This window comes from Protomyctophum parallelum, assembly GCF_964188405.1.
Source record: "Protomyctophum parallelum genome assembly, chromosome: 10".
NCBI lineage: Eukaryota > Metazoa > Chordata > Actinopteri > Myctophiformes > Myctophidae > Protomyctophum > Protomyctophum parallelum.
The window spans coordinates 30,839,029-30,865,949 of record NC_139704.1 but is presented as its reverse complement, the minus strand read 5'-3'; the positions used below and the strand labels follow the sequence as shown (position 1 = coordinate 30,865,949).

Here is a 26,921-nt window from a genome sequence, read left to right as displayed (position 1 = left end):
CTCTCCCTACAGTGACTTCTCTCCATTTCCCTCCATCCTCATACATAGTATAACATACCAACATTTATACTTTTTTTCTATTTATATACTGTATTACTTTATTTGATTATATTTATATATATATATCTTTTTTTTTTGTGTATGTAAAGTTCACTATTGGTCTGTAATAGTCAGGTGTGCACACCCAGGTGTTTGTAGTATCTCTGCATCATTCTAAATGATGATGTAAAGTCATGTGATCTAACGAGATGCTGATTACTGGCACTACTTAATGACGTGTCAAACAGTCATCCTCAGTTGACCCTGATGAAGGCCCATGTAGGCCCTGTGTTCTTCTGAATACAATTAATGTTCTTCTGCCAGTGCCTTGTTTCTGAGGTACTCCTCCAGACATTGGATGGCAATGACATCTATGTCTACATCAAACTTATTGGCAAAAAGGTGGTGCTGCTCGATTAACCACTTCAGATCACCAGCACCATATATGCATATTTGCCTAACATGTTTGCCATGGCACATTGGGTAGACAGCCCCCAGTTGACCCTCTGATCCCTCATCGGGCTCCCACTTCACTAGCCGTGCAATAGCGTTGACATCAGACATGTCGTACTTGGCGTTTAGCCAGACTGATCCAGGAACATTAGGGATGCGCTGAATGGTGGCCCAGAGAAACTCATCAGGACTGTAGGTGTCTTCAAACCATTTCTTCAGTTCCTGTACACGGTTGTCCTCCAACACACTGTTTACATAGCCCCGGCTAACCACGATGTAGGCGCTTCCTGTGAAGATGGGCAGATTGAATGGTGGTGGGTCCTTAGCCGGCACCGTTTCTGCATATTGCTCCTCCAAAAGAGAATGAAAAGCAAAGAACTAATGTCAACAACCTAGCAAAAACACAATATGGAACACAACTTGAAAAACAAACAAGAAAATAAATAAAACAAACATGCACACGTGACATGAATGATTACCTCGATCTCTCCATCTACTATTTGATGAACTTTCTGCCACCTCTGCTTCTTCCAGTCAGGACCGTGCTCAGACTCCAAGCTGTTTCTACCCTTCAGTGCCTGCAGGCTCCTCACAATTTCTAGGTTGGTTTTCAGGGGGAAGTCTTGACCACACAGGTTGATGAAATACTTCCAGGTTGTGCTGACGTTGTAGAGATCGGCCATGCAGTTGAGATCGGCCTGTACACGTGACCAGCTAGCGTAGACCACACTCACAGGCTGGCTGACCATGAAGACATTATCGAAACAAGAAGAGATACCCGAGACAGCAGCATGGACTGAAGCCTCTGCCTTCTTGTCCACATGGATGCAGTAAACATTCTGAGGGACGTAGATGGCTCGCAACAGGCGCTCAAAGTTCTGCACCTACAGTATATGAGAAAGGGGAATTTAATTCAATTCTATTGGCTACCAATATTCACAATTTGTAAATACGGTGACTATCATTTCAACTGAATTTAATTGATAGCAATATAGTCTTGCAAAGTGCACTCTTTATCCAGGACCAGCACATTTGGAAGTCAGTTATAGCCATTCGGAAATGGAACAAGACAAATCTGACACTGCACATCTTGATCACATGATTCCAGAGATGTGTACCAATTTGTGAGTATTAGCATAAATTATCAATTATTTTGACTCTGACGAAATGGAACTATAATCGTGTTTGCTGAATAAATCGATCTATAAATGCACCAAGTCTCTGTGTGTAGGTCTGTACTCTGTATTCCACGTAACTCAAGAACCATTTGCCGCACCGACTTCAAATTCAAAAACACATATGGGCATAAAAGGGACATAATAATTAGGTGGGTCATTCATTTACAACTTGCATCGTTCCAAGTAGGCCAGTGCCACCTCTCTAGTATTTTAAAATAAGGTCCCTGTGCTCCGGTAGCTTTCCCAGTGGCAATATAAATACATATTTTGAAAAATATTATACTGTAGATATATATTTGGAAAGAGTATAATTTTGTATACCTGATGATGGACAACAATAGAAAAGGCTAGGGGGAAGTCCTCCTCTTCCTGGCTTAGAGGGAACGTCAAATACTTCCTTCTAAGCTTGAACATCCTGAAATGAACAAATTAAATATCATTGGTGAAAGATGGGGGTTACATGGTACAAACATGGTATATCAAATATTGAAATATAGTATACGTTTGGTTTACAAAACGATACCTGCAGTCCTGGGTGGCATTAATATAATACTCATCAGGGATCTGGACACTCCTCTTGAAGACTTTAGTGATTAACAATAGCTCAGCCTTCTGCAGTGTCTCCGTGTCTCCTTCCAGGATTGCAGAGCATTTAAAGTCATCTTCAGGGCTCCCATCAGCAGCTGTGTATTCCAACCAGTTAGAAATGCGTTTGCTAGCATTCCAGCTCATCTCTGAGACGTTATGCATTAAAAGCAGATACACCATCATCGGGATGACAGTGGAAAGCCCGCAGATATGCAAATAATAAAGTGGCCTTCTAATATATGCCATCTATGTGAAAGAATTTCACTTGCAACAATCAATATGTAAGACGGTAGACCTCGGATTTACACTGCTCAGTGAGTCATAATCAAGTTACAGTCCATCAAAATCAATAAAATAACAATCCATGTGTTCTCTTGTCATATATGCCATATCTGTTGAGGATGTTTCATCTTAAGGTCCACAAATGCAGGTGGCTGGTCTCAGAAGTTATTAGTCCTGAAAGAAAGAAAGAAAATAAATACAATAAATACATTCATCCATGCTACAGATAACATTGTCATTCATAGCTGGGGGCGAACTCGTAAGAAATCACCACGATTTGGCCTTTGGTGACTAGTTTTTTAATTTTGGCGTGGTGTTAGGTATGGGCATAAGGTTTTCAAAAAGCTGTGCAAATATTAGATACGTATAGCTATGGTTGTAAACCAATATAGTTGATCAAATAGATTTTCAATGGATTCTGTTCAGAGTTTTCTGGTTGAAGCCATCCGAAGGGGCTAGTGACAGTGGGCGCCAGTGGCTCTATAACTAGCATTAACTACATTACCCAGAATGCATTGCACTCAAAATAACTGCGCAAATGCACACATCACTGACACTCACTAACACTCGTGCGGCCGTGCCGGTCGGCGCTGTGCTTTAAACTATGGCACAGCCACAGAGTCCGTGTGTTATACCAACGTGACTCTTCATGGATGTATAAAACTCACAAAACATCACCACACAACCTCATGGCCTACAGGACTCCTCCACCATTTACCACGCTACCGTTAGTTAGTTGACAGAGTAAACTGTCCAGCCAGCGTTGGCCACGGCTAATTGCTAGCCAGGGTGCAGCAAATAATTAAAGCCCGGGGCGTTCTCACTGCACGCCACGCGTCGCTTAAACTTAAGGTATATTCAGTGATTTCACTCAAAAAACCTTAGGTTTCGTTTTTGGCTGTGGGACCCAGCCTTTCGTCCAATCAGGATAGAGTCAAAAACTAAACCTAAGGTTTTTTGACCCCCAGGGGCTAACTGGGGACAGGGAGGAACTCCTTATATGGTCAGCACACTCTATAGTAGAGAGGATTATCACAACAAAACAAAAAAATAAGTGATATTTGAATTAAGTGAAATCACTGAATATACCTTTAATAAGCATTCATTTCAGTATAAAATGCGGACACAACGTGATAAATGTTCACAATCACACAACTGCACAAATACTTTTTACACTGCTAAACAGGCTGCATTAGTAACCAGTAGCTCATTGCAAACATTAAACATTTCCCAACAGATCTCCAAACCTGTTGTTTTGGGGAGCGGCTGGTTTGAGGTTTCAGTCCATTCAACCTCCTCTAGCCAGTAGCCAGTTGGGGCACTGTTTATTCTGGCAAATCTAAGCTAGCAAATATATAAGACTTCTGGTGGACAATCTCTGCAAAATAAGAGTACCCTCTAGAGTATTGATAAAAAGATTCATTTGCACATTAAAACTATAATTTAAGCATTTAAACGATGCTATAAGACACACGTTATGTAAAAATGTAAAAATAAGTAATGTTTCTGTGTAAAGATAAACTTAATTAAAAAGTTATCTAAATGGATAAATGCTATTCACTGGAGTGCATGGACAAAAATCCCTTCTATGTATCGACTAGTAGTACGTGTGACATATGCACATGTCCGGGGAGACCTCCTCTACAACATATATATTTCACTCATTTTACAAAAATCATTTTATTGTCCACTCAGGCTCATGTGAACACAGACAGTTTTGAAGTAGCTCAATTCAGTATTTAGATATTAATTTTAGCTGCCCCGCCCCCTTCCTATACAAACCCATTGTAACTCCATTTTAACCAAGCGCGCGTGTGTGTGTGTGTATCCTTGTTCTCATTTTCCAGACAGACAGACAAGACAGAATGATGGAATGATGGGTGAAAAATGTATTGATATAATTAGCTTGTGTATTTATTTTACTCATATCCATCATGTGTGTGATGACAGATTGTTCCACTGTGATACGTACAGTATACTCATACATACAGTACATACAGTACAAACATCCCCAGAGGCTGAGGTTACTGTGAACCAGTAATACCAGTAATGTATTACTGTCTCGATCGCAAGACAATCTTTTCATTCCTGTGACTCTTATACAATGGTGTGTGTGTGTGTGTGTTGATATTGAGATTACAAGGAAAGACTGCATGTATTCCTGCTGCGGACCATTGTGTCTCTCACTCTGTGTTAAAAAATGTTGCCATGGATGAGTGCATTGTTGTTTTTACTTTGAAAGCGAGATTACAGGTTCTACCTTCTAAACTTAATCTCTCCATCTGGTTTCCATTCCAAGCAATCATGCTCCTCACTGTATCCATCATGGCCATGAACAAATGGCTGAAACCATGTCCAGGGGCCTTTACATATGTAGGCATACAGACAGAGGCAGACAGAATAGTGGATTTGATATCGAAAGACATCTCATCCATTTTCAGGTCCTCCATCATGCTTTATATAAGCATTCTACTGTGACGCCGAGGATGCTTAACATCAGTGGCGTGCACAGATAGACACTAGGGGGTGCTAGAGCACCCCCTGCCCATTTGGCAATTTTGCTCTTAAAAAAAAAGGAAAAAAAAAAGGTTTATTTATTTTCCCTAATTTGTAGTGTGTGGACCATGCGGTGACATTGATCAAATCTTGATAAAAAAAACGCTTCTACTATATTATTTAGTCCCACACAATCTAAAGCTATGTTTCTATGTCAGACAGTGGTTCTTCGATTAAAGAAAAATAGCAGACCTACAAGCTCGTAGCGCGCCACTCGGTGGCGCGCTATGAGCTTGTAGATCTGCTATTTTTCAATAGCTAAAGCACCAAAATGGGTTCCCGCCCCAAAATGCGCTGCACAAGGTGCCCTTTTTTTTTCACTTGAGCACCTGCCCCTCTAAATGTCTGTGCACGCCACTGCTTAACATGTGTAATGATGATTCTGTGTTCTCTAACATTTCAGCTAACACCCCATTGTTGTAAATGTAAGGAAAACGAGGTCGGCTGTACCTTTGACTATAGCCTGGAAGAAGCCTTTCTAACCAAAGTGATGAAGTATCAGCAGCTAGTGCAGACCATCTCACAGCTAGGCTACAGATGTAACCTTTTAGTTTTTATTTATCTTTGGCAACCAACTTGCCCCTCGTAAGTTGGTTGTGAGGGGCTTACAAATGGCCGGCCTTTCCAAAAGGAGAGCCAAGCAGTTAGCGAGGTATTGCTCAGTTTCAGCCATTATAGGAAGCCGCTCAATTTGGAGGAGGCGTTGTTTCCTTTATCCATGATTTATGTCTGCTGCCCTGTGTCCGACATGTCAGCTGTACTGTATGTAAAGATGTTTTGCCGTCCATGCACGTTGTAACTGGCTGATCTCCCACTGTCAAACTGCACTGGCAGTGTTTATGTCCTTTGTACAAGGTATTCCTGTACTTCTCATTATGTGGACATAAATAATCATTTCAAATGTGTGGCAGTCAGGCTATTCATCATTCAAAAACTAGTCACAAAAAGCCAAATCTTTACAAGTGCGACCCCGGCTATCAATGATTAATTTAAAATGCATCACACTGTGTGAATGTTTAAATGTCAGCTACTTACTGTAAACTTCCAAGACCATTCTAGCGAAGCGACGTAATGTGCATGGTCCTGTTCCAATATAGTAGATATAGGCATGTGCAGACACACACTGTAGGAGACAAGCAGTACCTGAGCATTTGCCTGGCTGATAAGAGACATTCCTTTATGCGATTAATATGTGGCAGGATGTGGCTGAGTTCCCACGCTGTCACAGCCCCATCCTCCGCCCACTCATCAGTGGCTGTATAAGCACAGCGCGTTTCCTTTTCACGTACCGGTATGAGGTGCCAGGTTCATAGGCCCATACAAATATCTCTTGCCAAACCAAAACAAGCTTTTGTTTTGCCCACAAATTAAGTCTAGTTGATGGCGGGAAACAAATAACAAGGAAACAAGGAACTTGGAAAAAGACCAAGTCTGCACCGTTTCTGAGACATGGGTGTGAAGGTTGCATCATATAGTTCCGGTCTAGTGAACAATCTATCATCAGAATGACCTAAAATGATCAGAGTTGATTACTATGGGCTAATACTAAGTATTTTAAAAGATAGAGAAATTATTACTATTGAGGATTGGTTTTGCTCCCGTTTATGCATTTGAACCATTTAGTTCTGTAAACTGGATTTGCATGGTTTTGCATGGTTTTTGCATGGTTTCCATTTGCAACTGGATTTGCATGGTTTTTAATATAAATAACAGTGTTGATGCCTGCTCCCATGGCCAGGTCACTCTTGGAAAAGATATTTAGATTTTTAAAAGAGGGATATTGAAACAGACGAGAACAGTAAACTGTACTGGTACTCACTTCACACCTGTGGGGGTCCCCGGAAGTTCCAGACCCATAGGAACGTGCCCAGGGGAGTGGCCCGGTTCCGGTGAGCCGCCCCGCATCCAAAATGGTTTAGAAATGACAGTTACCGTGTGGGGGTCCCCAGGGGGTCCCTCTACTGTACTGTACTGTCACACCCGAAATCATCAGTTAATGTATAGGCTGTGCATTGCACAACAGTGACACTTTGTGGTGAAAACTAGGGATCATTCCCGATCTGATACCACAATTTCTGTTTTAGCCAATACCGATACCAGAGAATAATATTTATCCTCAAATCAAATCCTAAAATGTGCACTTGCAGTTTGGGCAACTCTAAAACAAACTCCACATGCCCCAACATTTACCTGCCATAGTGTCAACCCCTTGCCCCGCCCTGTGTTGGATCGGTGGTTAGACAGGGCATATTCGCCGGCACGATACCGATATGCCCCAATACTTTTCCGATACCGATGCTTTCATTTGAAATGCCCCAATACTTTTCCGATACCGATGCTTTCATTTGAAATGTACCCATTCTGCAAATTATGAATACAATTTTCAATCAATCAAACAGAAAACACATTTTCAGGTCGGGATACCAATGTCATTCACGATCAGGATGGAGTGCTCATACAGGACACAGGAAAAACAAATTAATTTGTAATTTAATTTAATATAAATATTTGTATAAAGAAGAAAACAGAGCGAAATAAATTGGAACTGGAACATTAAAATTGAACAATTTTCTTACTGTAAGCAGCTACAGTATACACTTGCCCACTTGCTATGCACTTATTCTCAAGTTCTCTTATCTTTGCATCTGACATGGAGTACTATGTTCACTGTATTGTGTACAGGGGGGCAGTGAAGTCAATAGTGTCTGAAGCCAGTAGGAAATCCTGACTTCCTGAAAGCTCCATATATTTGGGCCCAACTTCACCTAGACTTACCTTAATAAACATACTTTCTGCTTCCAGTCACTAGTTTAAAGTCTATATCAGACCCGGAGAACGCTTTGTCCATATTATTTTACAGTCTATGATTGTGTAAGAAAAGCAAGAAACTATTTCTATACACGACAATGACACAAGATTGTCTACGTATTTTTCCAAACATAGCCACCTGTTTTCAGTTAAGCCGCCCTACAGTAAGTAAACTAAAGGTGTGTCTATTCCTTAGTCAAAGTATAACCATGTGTGAACAACAGTCAAAGGGTCTTTTTTCCATACTAAGTAAAATACCTTGGACACGTTTAAAAGAAAAATGTCATGTTGTATGTGTGCAAGACGTATGGTGTTTTAATTTGTATAAAGCACAGAGCTCATTTAAATACAACTGTAACCTGCAGTTGTTAGAAACAAGATTAAACTAAATCAATGACTGGTCCCCAGACAGTGCTTGCCTTAGAAATAATACATTTGGTTTGGTTCTGTCTGTGTCTCTACATTTGAATGTTCTTCTGAATACAATTAATGTTCTTCTGCCAGACTGCCAGTGCCTTGTTTCTGAGGTAATTCTCCAGACATTGGATGGCAATGACATCTATGTCTACATCAAACTTATTGGCAAAAAGGTGGTGCTGCTCAATTAACCACTTCAGATCACCAGCACCATATATGCATATTTGCCTAACATGTTTGCCATGGCACATTGGGTACACAGCCCACAGTTGACCCTCTGACCCCTCTTCGAACTCCCACTTCACTAGCCGTGCAATAGCATTGACATCGGTCATGTCGTACTTGGCGTTTGGCCAGACTGATCCAGGAACATTAGGGATGCGCTGAATGGTGGCCCAGAGAAACTCATCAGGACTGAAGGTGTCTTCAAACCATTTCTTCACTTCCTGTACACGGTTGTCCTCCAACACACTGTTTACATAGCCCCGGCTAACCACGATGTAGGCGCTTCCTGTGAAGATGGTCAGATTGAAGGGTGGTGGGTCCTTAGCCTGCCACGTCGCCTTAGATAAATGAGGGGATAAATTAATGACTATGGATCAATTTCTCCTCCAAAAGAGAGCAAAGAACCAATGTCAACGATAAAATCAAAAACACAATATGGAACACAACTTGAAAAACAAACAAGAAAATAAATAAAACAAACATCACACGTGACATGAATTATTACCTTGAGCTTTCCATCTACTATTTGATGAACTTTCTGCCACCTCCGCTTCTTCCAGTCAGGACCGTGCTCAGACTCCAAGCTGTTTCTACCCTTCAGTGCCTGCAGGCTCCTCACAATTTCTAGGTTGGTTTTCAGGGGGAAGTCTTGACCACACAGGTTGATGAAATACTTCCAGGTTGTGCTGACGTTGTAGAGATCGGCCATGCAGTTGAGATCGGCCTGTACACGTGACCAGCTAGCGTAGACCACACTCACAGGCTGGCTGACCATGAAGACATTATCGAAACAAGAAGAGATAGCCGAGACAGCAGCATGGACTGAAGCCTCTGCCTTCTTGTCCACATGGATGCAGTAAACATTCTGAGGGACGTAGATGGCTCGCAACAGGCGCTCAAAGTTCTGCACCTACAGTATATGAGAAAGGGGGAATTTAATTCAATTCTAATGGCTACCAATATTCACAATTTGTAAATAATGTGTTTGTCATTTCAACTGGATTTAATTGATAGCAATATAGTCTTGCAAGGTGCACTCTTGTCTATCAGGACCCGCACATTTGGAAGTAATTTATAGCCATTCGGAATCAATGGAACAAGACAAATCTGACTGACACTGCACATCTTGATCACATGACTCCAGAGATTTGTGCCGGTTTTAGCATAAATGATCAATTACTTTGACTCTGACGAAATGGAACTATAATCGTGTTTATAGTTCCATATAAATGCACCAAGTCTCTGTGTGTACAGTACGTACGTACGTACATACGTGTGTACTTCTGTATACCACGTACTCAAGAAGTGTTCGCCGCACGACCACCGACTTCAAATTCGACACACGTGTTCCACAGGGAGTGCTGTGGCTGGCTATCCGTCGGATAGCCAGTTGTCCAGAACCAGCACAAAAGCCTCTATACATACAGTATATGGAGCTGGCCTGTTCTGACATCACAGTGAAGTTCTGACATCTGCATAGACTATTTGGGCATGCCTGATAAAGAAGTCCATATACAGGCATAAATGGGACACAGACATAATTGGGCGGGTCATTCATTTCCAACTTGCATCGTTCCAAGTAGGCCAGTGCCACCACTCTAGTATTTTAAAATAAGGTCCCCTTGCTCCAGAATCTTTCACTGGGTTAGTCCTTCCCAGTGGCAATATAAATACATATTTAAAAATGTATATTATACTGTATATTTGTTTTATAATGTGTTTGGAAATCATACAGTATAATTAAGAGTATAAGTATAACCTTTTGATGGACAACAATAGAAAAGGCTAGGGGGAAGTCCTCCTCTTCCTGGCTTAGAGGGAACGCCAAATACTTCCTTCTAAGCTTGAACATCCTGAAATGAACAAATTAAATATCATTGGTGAAATATGGGGGTTACATGGTACAAACATGGTATATCAAATATTAAAATATATATACGTTTGGTTTACAAAACGATACCTGCAGTCCTGGGTGGCATTAATATAATACTCATCAGGGATCTCCACACTCCTCTTGAAGTCTTTAGTGATTAACAATAGCTCAGCCTTCTGCAGTGTCTCTGTGTCTCCTTCCAGGATTGCGGAGCATTTAAAGTCATCTTCAGGGCTCCCATCAGCAGCTGTGTATTCCAACCAGTTAGAACTGCGTTTGCTAGCATTCCAGCTCATCTCTGAGACGTTATGCATTAAAAGCAGCCACGTCATCATCGGGATGACAGTCAAAATCCCACAGATATGCAGCAAAGAATAAAGTGGCCTTCTAATATATGCCATCTATGGAAAGAATTTCACTTGCAACAATTAAAATGTAAGACCTCAGATTTACACTGTTCAGTGAGTCATAATCAAGTTACAGTCCATCAAAATCAATAAAATAACAATCCATGTGTTCTCTTGTCATATATGCCATATCTGTTGAGGATGTTTAATCTTAAGGTCCACAGATGCAGGTGGCTGGTCTCTTATGTCAGGAGTCCTGAAAGTAAGAAAGAAAAATAAATACAATTAAAAAAATACATTCATCCTTGCTACAGATAACATTGTCATTCATAGCTGGGGGCGAACTCCTAATAAATCACCACGATTTGGCCTTTGGTGACTAGTTTTTAAATTTTGGCATGGTGTTAGGTATGGGCATAAGGTTTTCAAAAAACATTGCAAACTAATTTGGCTCGCCCCCTAGTGGTCGGTTTGCAATGAAACCACTATTAGATATATCAGTATATGGTTGGAACCCCAAATAATAATAAATATCTTACTATTGTATTGAATCAAGAAAAAACTGTAGTTATAAACAAGGCACAAGTCATTAAATATTTTAAATATATTTTAAATATAGCACTTTCTTATAGCATGTTACGTAGACAGCACTAGAATTGCATTTTATGTAGTCATAGCACTTTATAGTACACATGTATAATATAGTATAGTATGTATAGTTTACATAGATACTCCACTGTTACGTTCTTAGCTTACGCATGTTTCATGGTAACTACTTTTTATATATGTGATCATGTATGCCATGTTTTTATTATTGCTTAATGTAAGTCTAGGTAAATGTAGGCATTTAGCAGACACTCTTAATCCAGAGGGATTGCTAAATGCCTAAATTGTCTATTGTAAATTGTAAGAAATCCCTGTATGTAGAAATACAGGTTTTCTGAGGTCTGCAGGCTAGCCCACTCTGCTCAGATGCTAATTGGTGGGCGGTGGAATATACTTAAATTATCAAAGTAAAAGTACAGAAAATCTTGCTGAATTTGACAGCCTTCATAAAAAAGAAGAGGGTGTGTGTTGCTGGAGCTTATACCTGCCAACAATTGTAAAATATATAGCAATTAAACATCAGAAAACCTCCACTGAAACAGGCCTATTTTTTAAGACTTTGCAAAGTCTGTATTGTACTAGATTGCATAAATGCTGACAAATTAAATCATGGAATGAATTGACTAGCCATTCAACTAGACTTTGATTGATTGATTGAATAATGTATTAGCAGTTTGCAAAAAAGCACAGGAAAGTACAGTTCAATACAAGGCCTGCTAAGAGTATTGTAAAAACAAGAAGGCTTATGGCTTGTTTCCATTGGAGTTCTTAAAGGACACAGTCATCAAAAATATGACCTCATGTAGGTATAAAGAAACACTAGCCTACAACTGATCAAACAGACTAGGGAACTGATCAAAGTAAATACAATATACAGTATAACCTACAATAAGATAATGTAGCAGCTTTGAGCTTACCATTTTCAAAGCAGTCAAAAAATCAACAGGTCAGCAGGACTTCTTGAAGTTCTTGTGTGAGAATGACCCTCAGTCCTCACCCAACCTCCCAAAAAAACCAAATCTCTGTTAGGAATGTGATTGGATAGACACACAAGTGACCCCACCCCTTAATAATTTGCATGTTAAAATTACCACCGCTGAAGTGCCCTTGAGCAAGGCATTAAACCCCTACCATGAAATGTTCTATGAGCAGGGCCTGGCTGTAAACAAGTTCTTGAGCTTAGTCCAGTTACCCTGGGTAAACATAGTACCTTTGCTTTGCTTTGCTTTACCTATTTGCTTAGTTTAGTTCGTTTTAACAAGTTAAAGGTTATACTTTGTAGATGTACTGTAGATAATTATTACAACATTTATATTAACAAATAAAGCCTTGTTTAGTAACAGGTTCAGGTTCAGGTTCAGGTTTATTTGTCATTTGTATAGATACAGAGTATACATACAATGAATTTTATTTTGCTCAGAGCACTCTCAGTCTTACATACACAGGACATAACAAACATCTATAGTGCAAGAAAAGACAAAAACAGGAAAAGATTTTATTACGTTTGTGTCAAATGCAATTATTAGTCATACAGTATATTATTACTATGAAAATATATAAATAAATGCCCAACTCTCTGAAAATATATAAATAAATGCCCAACTCTCTGATTACCCTCACTCACTTATTGTTTTTTTATTCAAGTAGGCTACAAATTTAACTGAGCAACTTTCACTTGTAGTTGAGTAATATTTTACCAGGAGCATCTATACTTTGACTCAAGTTACAATGCCACTTAGTTGGCCTCTCTCGCTTTAGAACGTCAAATAGTCTAGTCCCCGGTAATTATATGACCCTGTTTTTTAGGATATTTACATTGGAAGAAAAAAGAGAAAGAAACGTCTTATATTCAGGCCAATAGGGAACAGGTTTGTTCAGTGGCGGTTGGAGTGACCCGGGCCCCTGCCCCGCATCCAAAATGGTTGAGAAATGACAGAGTTATCGTGTGGGGGTCCCCAGGGGGTCCCTCTACTGTACTAGTCTGTACTGTCACACCCAAAATCATCATATATACAGTTAATGTATAGGCTGCGCATTGCACAATAGTGACACATCGTGGTGAAAACTAGGGATGTCCACAATTTCTGTTTTAGCCGATACCAGAGGATTATATATATATATATATATATATATATATATGTAGGCATACTATAGCATGCTGTTTTTCATCATTTTTGAGGATTTGAAAAAAAAGATGAAAATCACTCCGAGACCATGGACTATAGCCCATGGTCTTGAAGTGATTTTCGACTTTTTTTTTCAAATCCTCGTTTTTCATCATTTTTGACCAATAAGGATGAAAAACGGCATACAATAGCACACCGTTTTTCATCATTTTTGAGGATTTAAATAAAAGATGAAAAAACATTCAAATGCTCTGTACATGATCCCAAGGCCCCATTTGAAAAGTGACAACAAGAAGAACAACTTAAAACTTTAAATCACAGAGAGCTCAGTGGCAACCTTTTTAAGACGACATCCATGTGAGCCAGAGGTTGTGAGTTCAAATCCAGCTGAGTTCCTACTTTCATTCTGTAGCATGATTTGGAGAATAACATCCATAAGAACACTGGAAAGAGATGGAAAGCTGAGGAGATTCTCAGAGCATGGTGGCACTCTGTGATAAGCTGCTGTCTATGTGAGCCACAGGTTGTGGGTTCAAGTCTAGCTGAGATCCTTCTACTCTTCACTGTAGACCACATTTTGGAGAATAACACCCAGAAAAACAATGGAATGAGGAGATTCTCAGAGAGCACGGTGGCTCTCTGTGATAAGCTGCTGGCTATGTGAGCCACAGGTCGTGGGTTCAGGTTAAGCCCATGGCCTCGGACGGCATAATTATTATAGCATGCAGTTTTTCATTATTTTTAAGGATTTGAGAAAAAGTCGAAAATCAGACCATGGACTATAGCCCATGGCCTCAGACGGCATACTATAGCATGCCGTTTTTCTTCATTTTTGAGGATTTAAATAAAAGATGAAAAAACATTATTTTTAAGACGACATCCATGTGAGCCAGAGGTTGTGAGTTCAAATCCAGCCGAGTTCCTACGTATATATATATACATATATACATACATACATATATAAGAAAACAGAGAGCGAACTAAATTGGAACTGGAACATTAAAATGGAACAATATAGAGCCTTTTTCTTACTGTAAATAAGGAGCTACAGTATACACTTGCCAAATTGCCATGCACTTCTCAATTCCTCTTATCTTTGCATCTGCCATGGAGTACTTACTATGTTCACTGTATTGTGTAAGAAAAGCAGGAAATTATCAGTTAAGCCGCCCTACAGTAAGTAAACTAAAGGTGTGTCTATTCCTTAGTCAAAGTATAACCATGTGTGAACAACAGTCAATGGGTCTTTTTTCCCTACTCAGTCAAATACCTTGGACACGTTTAAAATAAAAATGTCATGTTTTATGTGTGCAAGACGTATGGTGTTTTATTTTGTATAAAGCACAGAGCTCATTTAAATACAACTGTAACCTGCAGTTAAACTAGATTAAACTAATCAATGATTCCCAGACAGTGCTTGCCTTAGAAATAATAAATTTGGTTTGGTTCTGTCTGTGTCTCTAGATTTGAATGTTCTTCTGAATACAATTAATGTTCTTCTGCCAGTGCCTTGTTTCTGAGGTAATTCTCCAGACATTGGATGGCAATGACATCTATGTCTACATCAAACTTATTGGCAAAAAGGTGGTGCTGCTCAATTAACCACTTCAGATCACCAGCACCATATATGCATATTTGCCTAACATGTTTGCCATGGCACATTGGGTACACAGCCCCCAGTTGACCCTCTGATCCCTCATCGGACGCCCACTTCTAAATTCTTCTAAATTCGAAATTAGCCCGCAGAGATACCTTCTAGTATATGCCATCTATGGAAAGAATTTCACTTGCAACAATCAATATCTAAGACCTCGGATTTACACTGTTACACTGAAACAAATCAAACATTTGATTTTGCTGTTAATGCTGTCAATGAGTCACTAACTAACCTTTGTTCTGGCTGTTTTGTTCCTGTTTTATTGTTTTATGTGTACCCATGTGTCTTTACTGTATTTTATGTGATTTATGTTGTCTGCCTGTTATGATGCTTTTCTGTACAACAAATCGCCCCTCGGGTACAAACTAATAAATGAACCAGAACCTGATATTATTAATACAGCGATTGCATTGTATTATGTTTTTAACCACTTACAGATCCATCTCAAACAAGTTCACTTTCTTCCTTAATACAATTCAAAAAGTTAAACTTTCATATATTCTAGATTCATTGCACATAAAATATTTCAAACCTTTTTTTCTTTTTTTTAATTTTGACAATTATGGCATAATGCATATCTCAAAAAGGGGGGCTTATAATATAGAACCAACTGAAAACCAGAACCAACTGAAAAGTGAAGCAAATAGGAAAATAAACATATTTTGTTTGTTTTACCTTTTTAAACAACTCTAGTCAAAATTAACTAATGAGCTTGTTTTATATGACACAGAGAGTTAATGATCAGTTTATCAAGTTTATCACACACACACACACACACACACACACACACACACACACACACACACACACACACACACACACACACACACACACACACACACACACACACACACACACACACACACACACACACACACAGTATAGTCTCACAACAGTATTTGCAATCAGAAATATTATATATAGTATACTGTATTCACAATGTATAGTATCACAAGAGTATCACATGATAAGAACAATAAGTAACAGACGAGAGGTCAAGAAGTCCATACAACACTAAGAGCTAGCTATGAACTATGTGGCGGTTGTTCAGTAGAACAATCGAAGTGGGAAGCGGTTGCTCTTTCTATAACTTCTGCCAGAGGGTAACAGCTCATACTCTGAAGATAATATTATGTGAAGGATCAGACAACACTCTATTGAACATTCCCGCGTTGTGGGTTCAAGTCTAGCTGAGATCCTTCTACTCTTCACTGTAGACCACATTTTGGAGAGGATTTAAATAAAAGATGAAAAAACATTAAAATGCTCTGTACATGATCCCAAGGCCCCATTTGAAAAGTGACACCAAGAAGAACCACTTAAAACTTTAAATCACAGAGAGCTCAGTGGCAACCTTTTTAAGACGACATCCATGTGAGCCAGAGGTTGTGAGTTCAAATCCAGCTGAGTTCCTACGTATATATATATACATACATATATATACATATATATACATATATAAGAAAACAGAGAGCGAACTAAATTGGAACTGGAACATTAAAATTTAACAATATAGAGACTTTTTCTTCAACCAAAAAATATAACTTACTGTAAATAAGGAGCTACAGTATATACTTGCCAACTTGCTATGCACTTCTCAATTCTCAATTTCTCTTATCTTTGCATCTGCCATGGAGTACTTACTATGTTCACTGTATTGTGTAAGAAAAGCAGTTAGGCGATAGGGCCTTTCTGTGTGGAGTTTGCATGTTCTCCCTGTGTCCCCTAGGGTAGATACCCTCACAAAAACATGCCGTAATCCTGGTCTCTAAAACTACCTCCCCCTGGCCAGCCGGGGCGCCTGATGGAGGGGAAAGGAACTGGTCTGAATAACGTGTCCCTTCCACGCGATACGTCCGGCTGGGGAAATTCCCCTCTGTCAGGTGAAAAGAAGCAGCTTGGACTCCTCATGCATAGAAGGAGGCATGAGGTCAGTCCGCTGCCCCCCCAGGTTGGCAGAGGAAGTGTAGCGCCCAGGATTACATTAGATAATTGGCACTGGGTGAAAAGAAAACTGGGTTAAAAAATCGTGGGATAAAAATGTAGAAGAAAAAAAAAAGAAAAAAAAAAGGAAATTATCAGTTAAGCCGCCCTACAGTAAGTAAACTAAAGGTGTGTCTATTCCTTAGTCAAAGTATAACCATGTGTGAACAACAGTCAATGGGTCTTTTTTCCCTACTCAGTCAAATACCTTGTTTAAAATAAAAATTTCATGTTTTATGTGTGCAAGACGTATGGTGTTTTAATTTGTATAAAGCACAGAGCTCATTTAAATACAACTGTAACCTGCAGTTGTTAGAAACAAGATTAAACTAAATCCGTCTGTGTCTCTACATTTGAATGTTCTTCTGAATACAATTAATGTTCTTCTGCAGTGCCTTGTGTCTGAGGTAATTCTCCAGACATTGGATGGCAATGACATCCATGTCTACATCAAACTTATTGGCAAAAAGGTGGTGCTGCTCAATTAACCACTTCAGATCACCAGCACCATATATGCATATTTGCCTAACATGTTTGCCATGGCACATTGGGTAGACAGCCCCCAGTTGACCCTCTGATCCCTCATCGGACGCCCACTTCACTAGCCGTGCAATAGCGTTCACATCGGTCATGTCGTACTTGGCGTTTGGCCAGACTGAGCCAGGAACATTAGGGATGCGCTGAATGGTGGCCCAGAAAAACTCATCAGGACTGAAGGTGTCTTCAAACCATTTCTTCAGTTCCTGTACACGGTTGTCCTCCAACACACTGTTTACATAGCCCCGGCTAACCACGATGTAGGCGCTTCCTGTGAAGATGGGCAGATTGAAGGGTGGTGGGTCCTTAGCCGGCGCCGTTTTTGCCCTTTGCTCCTCCAAAAGAGAATGAAAAGCAAAGAACCAATGTCAACAACCTAGCAAAAACACAATATGGAACACAACTTGAAGAAAATAAATAAAATAAACATGCACACGTGACATGAATGATTACCTTGAGCTCTCCATCTACTATTTGATTAACTTTCTGCCACCTCCGCTTCTTCCAGTCAGGACTGTGCTCAGACTCCAAGCCGTTTCTACCCTTCAGTGCCTGCAGGCTCCTCACAATTTCAAGGTTGGTTTTCAGGGGGAAGTCTTGACCACACAGGTTGATAAAATACTTCCAGGTTGTGCTGACGTTGTAGAGATCGGCCATGCAGTTGAGATCGGCCTGTACACGTGACCAGCTAGCGTAGACCACACTCACAGGCTGGCTGACCATGAAGACATTATCGAAACAAGAAGAGATACCCGAGACAGCAGCATGGACTGAAGCCTCTGCCTTCTTGTCCACATGGATGCAGTAAACATTCTGAGGGACGTAGATGGCTCGCAACAGGCGCTCAAAGTTCTGCACCTACAGTATATGAGAAAGGGCAAATTTAATGGAATTGAATTCAATCCTATTGGCTACCAATATTACCAATTTGTAAATACTGAATTTAATTGATAGCAATATAGTCTTGTAAAGTGCACTCTTGTCTATCCAGGACCAGCACATTTGGAAGTCAGTTATAGCCATTCGGAAATGGAACAGGACAAATCTGACACTGCACATCTTGATCACAAAAATATTATACTGTATGTAACTGTCCGTGACACTGGTAATCCTAACTTCAATAATTTTCTTAAATCTGAAGTTAATTTGTTATTTACCTTGCCTATTTTGTTTATCTTATTTTTGAAACTTCCTGTATATATTTCGGTTCACCTTTACTTTGAAACTTCCTGTTACCACACCATACTTAGCTGAGGCCTGCTAGCCACACGCCACACACACACACACACACACACACACACACACACACACACACACACACACACACACACCCCGAGTCAGAGAGTGGCAGAGGGGCAGAGACGCACACTAGCATTTGTTTGCACAGCGTGCCTTTGTTACACTACACAGCAAGGTATGAAATAAAACGTTTGATTGCTTATATGCAAAGTGTACTGTACTGTAGGCCTATTCAATTAAGTAAATGTTGCCTGTAGGCCTAAGACACAGCTTAAAGGACAACTTTTCAACCAAGGTTCATGTTTTAGGTTGTTATTAGATAAAGTAAAAGATGAGTGTTTTTTCATTTGCTGCTTTCTTTCATTTTAGGGATTTAGATTTAGGGGCATTCGAGCATGGGGCTAAATATGTATTATTTTACACATTTTTATGGTGATTTCTTTTTTTATGGTTTACTAAAGTCCTAATAAACGCCAGGAAATTAAATCTGGCCACAGAAGATCACAGGATCTACTGAATGTGAAGGTAGTCTACTGGGGGAAGGCTTACTGTGTGTATAGGCTCAATATGTCAGTTTGTCACATTCAATAGATCCTGTGATCTTTTGTGGCCAGATGTAATATCTTGGGGTCTAGTAGGACTATATTAAATAATTAAAAAAAAGAATCGCCATAAAATGTTGTAAAAATAATCCATATTTAGTCCCATGCTCGAATGCCCCCGCCCCCCTGTCAAAAACAGCTAAAATCCCTAAAACGAAAGAAAGCAGCAAATGAAAGAAAATGAACACTCACCTTTTAGTTTCTCTAATAACAACCTAAAACATGAACATTGGTTGAAAAAAACTAAAGTTGTCCTTTAAGAGAACCTATTGACTGAAGTTGTTTTTATTGTTTGACAGCGCCTGCCACACTATGTTGTGACCGTTTGGTGTACTGTGACTGTTTGATGATGTGCCCTGAGGTTCAACTGGTTCATACAGCCCTTTAGCGCCCTTAGTTAGGTAAAGTTAGCTTAAGTTGTGGCAAATCTGCATAAGCTTTCTTCACAGATGTGTTCATAAAGGTGTCTACTATCACAGAGAGATTTTTTCCAACCCAACTCCCTTGGGAAACTTTGTGACAGTTGCAGAAAGTTGGGGTACCATTATCAACCAATAATTTCCAAGTTGATAAGGCAAAGAATTCCAAATGTCATTATACTTTAAGTAGCATGTGACATGTCAAACTAGGGGGTTTTCAAGATTCTGAATCTGTTGCAAGCATTAGTTTTGCACAAAAAACACTCCTTTGCCAAAATATGCCCATAGCCATAGTGGCTATGGCCGAATTTAGTACAAGGATAATTTCCGTGCAAAACTAATGCTTAGAATGGATTCAGCTTAAAGTATAATGACATTTGGAATTCTTTGCCTTGCCCATATTGGTTGATAATGGTACCCCAACTTTCAGCAGCTGTCACAAAGTTTCCCAAGGGAGTTGGGTTGGAACAATTCTTTCTGTGATGGTAGACACCTTTATGAACACATGTGAAGAAAGCTAGTGGTAAGCATTTCTTTTGCAGATTTGCCACAACTAAGCTAGCCTGACCTAAGCAGAGACATTTCTGGCCTAGATGGGAGGGTCGCGCCTCAGAAAAGCGCGCACCCTGATTGGATCTCATCGATCTGTCCGTCACCCCCGGCCCCTCCTCTCCCCCCTAGTGCAGCGCTACGTCACATCATTTAGAGCGACGCCCACCCGGAAGGGTTGACTCCCACTTTTAGACTGGTTCAGCCCACGGCTTTTTCCAGGCTTTCATCTTTCGCGCAGACGAAATGAAAGCCTGGGTATCAAGGCTACAACTAAGCTAACTTTACCTAAATACCTTAGCAGACTAAAGCAGAGTGAGGTACACGATGATGTTTGTTTGTTTTGGTTTGGAGTCTCATTCATGATTTGTTTGGGACTTAATTAATTGTATTTGTTTATGGTATGTTTTGGTGTATAATATTTGATTACTGTGCATTATTCCTTTGGTATTTTATTGGACATGTATTGAAGTGGACTGATTTATTGTATCACTGTATTATAATTGGCTATGAATGAACCATTTTATTGTTGGTTGTAATATTGAAGTGATGAACTTAAAGGACCACTTCACCACTTTTCAACCTATCTTCATATAATAGGAGGCGCAATTTTTTTCTACTCGGTCTGTGTCTCATAGGAGGGATGTGGGCAGTTCAGAAACCGTCTTCCAGTGACATCATCGATGGGGAATACAAGCTAATAGAAACTGCAGTCTTTCTAGTCCTGAAAAGTTGCAATGCGAAAATGGAAGCCATCGTTCTCACGATAATGAAAACCTAAAGATTTTTGTAAAAAAAAACTTGTTTAAAAAATAATCTGCCTAATGATGATGTCACTGCCCACAGCCCTCCTATGAGACACAGACTGAGTAGAAAAAAATCGGGCCATTTTATCATGATTATTAGTGAGGACCTATTATATGAAGATAGGTTGAAAAGTGGTGAAGTGGTCCTTTAATGCACAGCTGTCGAGTGAAGCTTTTATTGTTGAGTGAAAACTATGAAATAGTTGATATGTTCATAACAGTTCTTCTCTCTTTTTATAGTTTTCACGGTGTTGGAACAGAAATAAACAGTTGAGACCACCACTTTGTCATCATTTCAACTGCAGAGGGCCGCTTACACTGTATATATATGTTTTATAATATGTTTGGAAAGAGTATAATTTTGTATAGCCTACCTTATGATGGACAACAATAGAAAAGGCTGGGGGGAAGTCCTCCTCTTCCTGGCTTAGAGGGAACGTCAAATACTTCCTTCTAAGCTTGAACATCCTGAAATGAACAAATTAAATACAATTTACAATTTAGGCATTTAGAAGACGCTCTTAATCCAGAGCGATTTACATTAAGCAAGAACAAAAAAAAGCATGGGAATACATCACATACAAAGCATTTATCATGAAACATGCGTAAGCTAAGAAAGTAACAGTGGAATATCTATATAATGAACTATACATATAAACTATACATATGTACTATGACGTGCTATGACTACATACAATGCAATTATAGTGCTGTCTACATAACATGCTATAAGTCTGTATCAAATGCTATCTAAGTCTACAGAAATGCTATGTAAGGGGGTAGGGTAAGTGCTATGGGCCATGATGGAGTCTGAAAAGGTGGGTTTTCAGACTACGGCAGAAGATTGGGAGTGATGCTGCAGTTCTGACTAAATATACCTAATCATTGGTGAAATATGGGGGTACTAACGGTACTTATTATCGATAATTAAAAATCCACAAATGCGGTTACATTTCAATGTTGTAATAGTAATCAAATTGAAATATAGATAAGTTTGTTTTACAAAACGATACCTGCAGTCCTGGGTGGCATTAATATAATACTCATCAGGGATCTGGACACTCCTCTTGAAGCCTTTAGTGATTACCAATAGCTCGGCCTTCTGCAGTGTCTCCGTGTCTCCTTCAAGGATTGCAGAGCATTTAAAGTCATCTTCAGGGATCCCATCAGCAGCTGTGTATTCTAACCAGTTAGAACTGCGTTTGCTAGCCTTCCAGCTCATCTCTGAGACGTTATGCATTAAAAGCAGATACACCATCATCGGGATGACAGTGGAAAGGATGACAGTGGAAATTAGCCCGCAGAGATACCTTCTAGTATATGCCATCTATGGAAAGAATTTCACTTGCAACAATCAATATCTAAGACCTCGGTTTTACACTGTTACACTGAAACAAATCAAACATTTGATTTTGCTGTTAATGCTGTCAATGAGTCACTAACTAACCTTTGTTCTGGCTGTTTTGTTCCTGTTTTATTGTTTTATGTGTACCCATGTGTCTTTACTGAAACAAATCAAACATTTGATTTTGCTGTTAATGCTGTCAATGAGTCACTAACTAACCTTTGTTCTGGCTGTTTTGTTCCTGTTTTATTGTTTTATGTGTACCCATGTGTCTTTACTGTATTTTATGTGATTTATGTTGTCTGCCTGTTATGATGCTTTTCTGTACAACAAATCGCCCCTCGGGTACAAACTAATAAATGAACCAGAACCTGATATTATTAATAAAGCGATTGCATTGTATTATTTTTTTAACCACTTACAGATCCATCTCAAACAAGTTCACTTTCTTCGTTAATATAATTCAAAAAGTTAAACTTTCATATATTCTAGATTCATTGCACATAAAATATTTCAAACCTTTTTTTCTTTTTTTAAACTTTGACAATTATGGCATAATCCATATCTCAAAATGACCACGAAAAAGGGGGGCTTATAATATAGAAATGATGTCAACCAACTGAAAAGTGAAGCAAATAGGAAAATACTGTGAACTGGCATAAAATAAACATATTTTGTTTGTTTTACCTTTTTAAACAACTCTAGTCAAAATTAACTAATGAGCTTGTTTTATATGACACAGAGAGTTAATCAGTTTACCAAGTTTATCACACACACACACACACACACACACACACACACACACACACACACACACACACACACACACACACACACGGTATAGTCTCACAACAGTATTTGCAATCAGAAATATTATATATAGTATACTGTATTCACAATGTATAGTATCACAAGATAAGAACAATAAGTAACAGACGAGAGGTCAAGAAGTCCATACAACACTAAGAGCTAGTATGAACTATGTGGCGGTTGTTCAGTAGAACAATCGAAGTGGGAAGCGGTTGCTCTTTCTATAACTTCTGCCAGAGGGTAACAGCTCATACTCTGAAGATAATATTATGTGAAGGATCAGACAACACTCTATTGAACATTCCCGCGTTGTGGGTTAAAGTCTAGCTGAGATCCTTCTACTCTTCACTGTAGACAAAATTTTGGAGAATAACACCCAGAAAAACAATGGAATGAGGAGATTCTCAGAGAGCACGGTGGCTCTCTGTGATAAGCTGCTGGCTATGTGAGCCACAGGTCGTGGGTTCAGGTTAAGCCCATGGCCTCGGACGGCATAATTATTATAGCATGCCGTTTTTCTTCATTTTTGAGGATTTAAATAAAAGATGAAAAAACATTAAAATGCTCTGTACATGATCCCAAGGCCCCATTTGAAAAGTGACACCAAGAAGAACCACTTAAAACTTTAAATCACAGAGAGCTCAGTGGCAACCTTTTTAAGACGACATCCATGTGAGCCAGAGGTTGTGAGTTCAAATCCAGCTGAGTTCCTACGTATATATATATCTCTCTTATCTTTGCATCTGCCATGGAGTACTTACTATGTTCACTGTATTGTGTAAGAAAAGCAGGAAATTATCAGTTAAGGCACCCTACAGTAAGTAAACTAAAGGTGTGTCTATTCCTTAGTCAAAGTATAACCATGTGTGAACAACAGTCAATGGGTCTTTTTTCCCTACTCAGTCAAATACCTTGGACACGATTAAAAGAAGATTTTCATGTTTTGTGTGTGCAAGACGTATGGTGTTTTAATTTGTATAAAGCACAGAGCTCATTTAAATACAACTGTAACCTGCAGTTGTTAGAAACAAGATTAAACTAAATCCGTCTGTGTCTCTACATTTGAATGTTCTTCTGAATACAATTAATGTTCTCCTGCCAGTGCCTTGTTTCTGAGGTAATTCTCCAGACATTGGATGGCAATGACATCCATGTCTACATCAAACTTATTGGCAAAAAGGTGGTGCTGCTCAATTAACCACTTCAGATCACCAGCACCATATATGCATATTTGCCTAACATGTTTGCCATGGCACATTGGGTAGACAGCCACCAGTTGACCCTCTGATCCCTCATCGGACGCCCACTTCACTAGCCGTGCAATAGCGTTCACATCGGTCATGTCGTACTTGGCGTTTGGCCAGACTGAGCCAGGAACATTAGGGATGCGCTGAATGGTGGCCCAGAAAAACTCATCAGGACTGAAGGTGTCTTTAAACCATTTCTTCAGTTCCTGTACACGGTTGTCCTCCAACACACTGTTTACATAGCCCCGGCTAACCACGATGTAGGCGTTTCCTGAGAAGATGGTCAGATTGAAGGGTGGTGGGTCCTTATCTGGCGCCGTTTTTGCATATTGCTGCTCCAAAAGAGAATGAAAAGCAAAGAACCAATGTCAACAACCTAGCAAAAACACAATATGGAACACAACTTCCAAGACAAGAAAATAAATAAAACAAACATGCACACGTGACATGAATGATTACCTCGATCTCTCCATCTTCTATTTGATGAACTTTCTGCCACCTCTGCTTCTTCCAGTCAGGACCGTGCTCAGACTCCAAGCTGTTTCTACCCTTCAGTGCCTGCAGGCTCCTCACAATTTCTAGGTTGGTTTTCAGGGGGAAGTCTTGACCACACAGGTTGATGAAATACTTCCAGGTTGTGCTGACGTTGTAGAGATCGGCCATGCAGTTGAGATCGGCCTGTACACGTGACCAGCTAGCGTAGACCACACTCACAGGCTGGCTGACCATGAAGACATTATCGAAACAAGAAGAGATACCCGAGACAGCAGCATGGACTGAAGCCTCTGCCTTCTTGTCCACATGGATGCAGTAAACATTCTGAGGGACGTAGATGGCTCGCAACAGGCGCTCAAAGTTCTGCACCTACAGTATATGAGAAAGGGGGAATTTAATTCAATTCTATTGGCTACCAATATTCACAATTTGTAAATACGGTGACTATCATTTCAACTGAATTTAATTGATAGCTATATAGTCTTGCAAAGTGCACTCTTTATCCAGGACCAGCACATTTGGAAGTCAGTTATAGCCATTCGGAAATGGAACAAGACAAATCTGACACATCTTGATCACAAAAATATTATACTGTATGTAACTGTCCGTGACACTGGTAATCCTAACACCAATCATTTTCTTAAATCTGAAGTTAAGTTGTTATTTACCTTGCCTATTTTGTTTATCACATTTTTGAAACTTTCTGTATTTCGGTTCACCTTTACTCTGAGGCCTGCTAGCCACAGCAACACACACACACACACACACACACACACACACACACACACACACACACACACACACACACACACACACACACACACACACACACACACACACACACACACACACACACACACACACACACACACACACACACACACACACACACACACACACACACACACACACACCGAGTCATAGAGTGGCAGAGGGGAAGAGACGCACACTAGCATTTGTTTTATAATATGTTTGGAAAGAATATCATTTTGTATAGCCTACCTTATGATGGACAACAATAGAAAAGGCTAGGGGGAAGTCCTCCTCTTCCTGGCTTAGAGGGAACGTCAAATACTTCCTTCTAAGCTTGAACATCCTGAAATGAACAAATTAAATATACCTAATCATTGGTGAAATATGGGGGTTACATGGTACTTATTATCGATAATTAAAAATCCACAAATGCGGTTACATTTCAATGTTGTAATAGTAATCAAATATTGAAATATAGATAAGTTTGGTTTACAAAACGATACCTGCAGTCCTGGGTGGCATTAATATAATACTCATCAGGGATCTCCACACTCCTCTTGAAGTCTTTAGTGATTAACAATAGCTCGGCCTTCTGCAGTGTCTCCGTGTCTCCTTCAAGGATTGCAGAGCATTTAAAGTCATCTTCAGGGATCCCATCAGCAGCTGTGTATTCCAACCAGTTAGAAATGCGTTTGCTAGCATTCCAGCTCATCTCTGAGACGTTATGCATTAAAAGCAGATATACCATCATCGGGATGACAGTGGAAAGGATGACAGTGGAAATTAGCCCGCAGAGATACCTTCTAGTATATGCCATCTATGGAAAGAATTTCACTTGCAACAATCAATATCTAAGACCTCGGATTTACACTGTTACACTGAGTCATAATCAAATTACAGTTCATCAAAATCATCTAGCGAAGAGACGCTATAGTCACTGCCAACCGAAATGCACCGAAATAGCAAATCAAGTCATCAGTA

At 39.7% G+C, this 26,921-nt stretch overlaps 2 protein-coding genes across 2 annotated transcripts; both read right to left on the bottom strand.

Annotated features, from left to right (window-relative positions):
• On the bottom strand, positions 1 to 26,689 carry LOC310865786 (uncharacterized protein). Its single transcript, XM_083774995.1, has 11 exons — positions 26,444 to 26,689; positions 26,190 to 26,283; positions 25,152 to 25,556; positions 24,545 to 25,027; positions 18,129 to 18,533; positions 17,762 to 18,010; positions 2,194 to 2,504; positions 1,992 to 2,085; positions 972 to 1,376; positions 90 to 843; positions 1 to 30 (listed from the first exon to the last, which is right to left on the bottom strand). The coding sequence occupies exons 1-10, from the start codon at positions 26,686 to 26,688 to the stop codon at positions 346 to 348; spliced, it is 3,189 nt and encodes a 1,062-aa protein (XP_083631121.1). The 5' UTR covers position 26,689; the 3' UTR covers positions 1 to 30; positions 90 to 345.
• LOC310866129 (beta-1,3-galactosyl-O-glycosyl-glycoprotein beta-1,6-N-acetylglucosaminyltransferase-like) lies at positions 8,228 to 10,780 on the bottom strand. Its single transcript, XM_083775529.1, has 4 exons — positions 10,507 to 10,780; positions 10,306 to 10,399; positions 9,040 to 9,456; positions 8,228 to 8,884 (listed from the first exon to the last, which is right to left on the bottom strand). The coding sequence occupies exons 1-4, from the start codon at positions 10,752 to 10,754 to the stop codon at positions 8,363 to 8,365; spliced, it is 1,281 nt and encodes a 426-aa protein (XP_083631655.1). The 5' UTR covers positions 10,755 to 10,780; the 3' UTR covers positions 8,228 to 8,362.
• Positions 26,690 to 26,921: the final 232 nt, after the last annotated feature.

Bases quoted from the DNA above. Each gene is read 5' to 3' on its own strand.
- LOC310865786 (XM_083774995.1), bottom strand. From the start codon at position 26,688: ATGGTATATCTGCTTTTAATGCATAACGTCTCAGAGATGAGCTGGAAT. The intron at 25,557-26,189 runs GTAGGCTATACA...CATATACTGTAG, and splicing joins CTATTGTTGTCCATCATAAG to GTGCAGAACTTTGAGCGCCT. The intron at 844-971 runs GTAATCATTCAT...TCTCTTTTGGAG, and splicing joins TAGTAGATGGAGAGATCGAG to GAGCAATATGCAGAAACGGT.
- LOC310866129 (XM_083775529.1), bottom strand. From the start codon at position 10,754: ATGATGACGTGGCTGCTTTTAATGCATAACGTCTCAGAGATGAGCTGG. The intron at 10,400-10,506 runs GTATCGTTTTGT...TGTTCATTTCAG, and splicing joins AATGCCACCCAGGACTGCAG to GATGTTCAAGCTTAGAAGGA. The intron at 9,457-10,305 runs GTTATACTTATA...CATATACTGTAG, and splicing joins CTATTGTTGTCCATCAAAAG to GTGCAGAACTTTGAGCGCCT.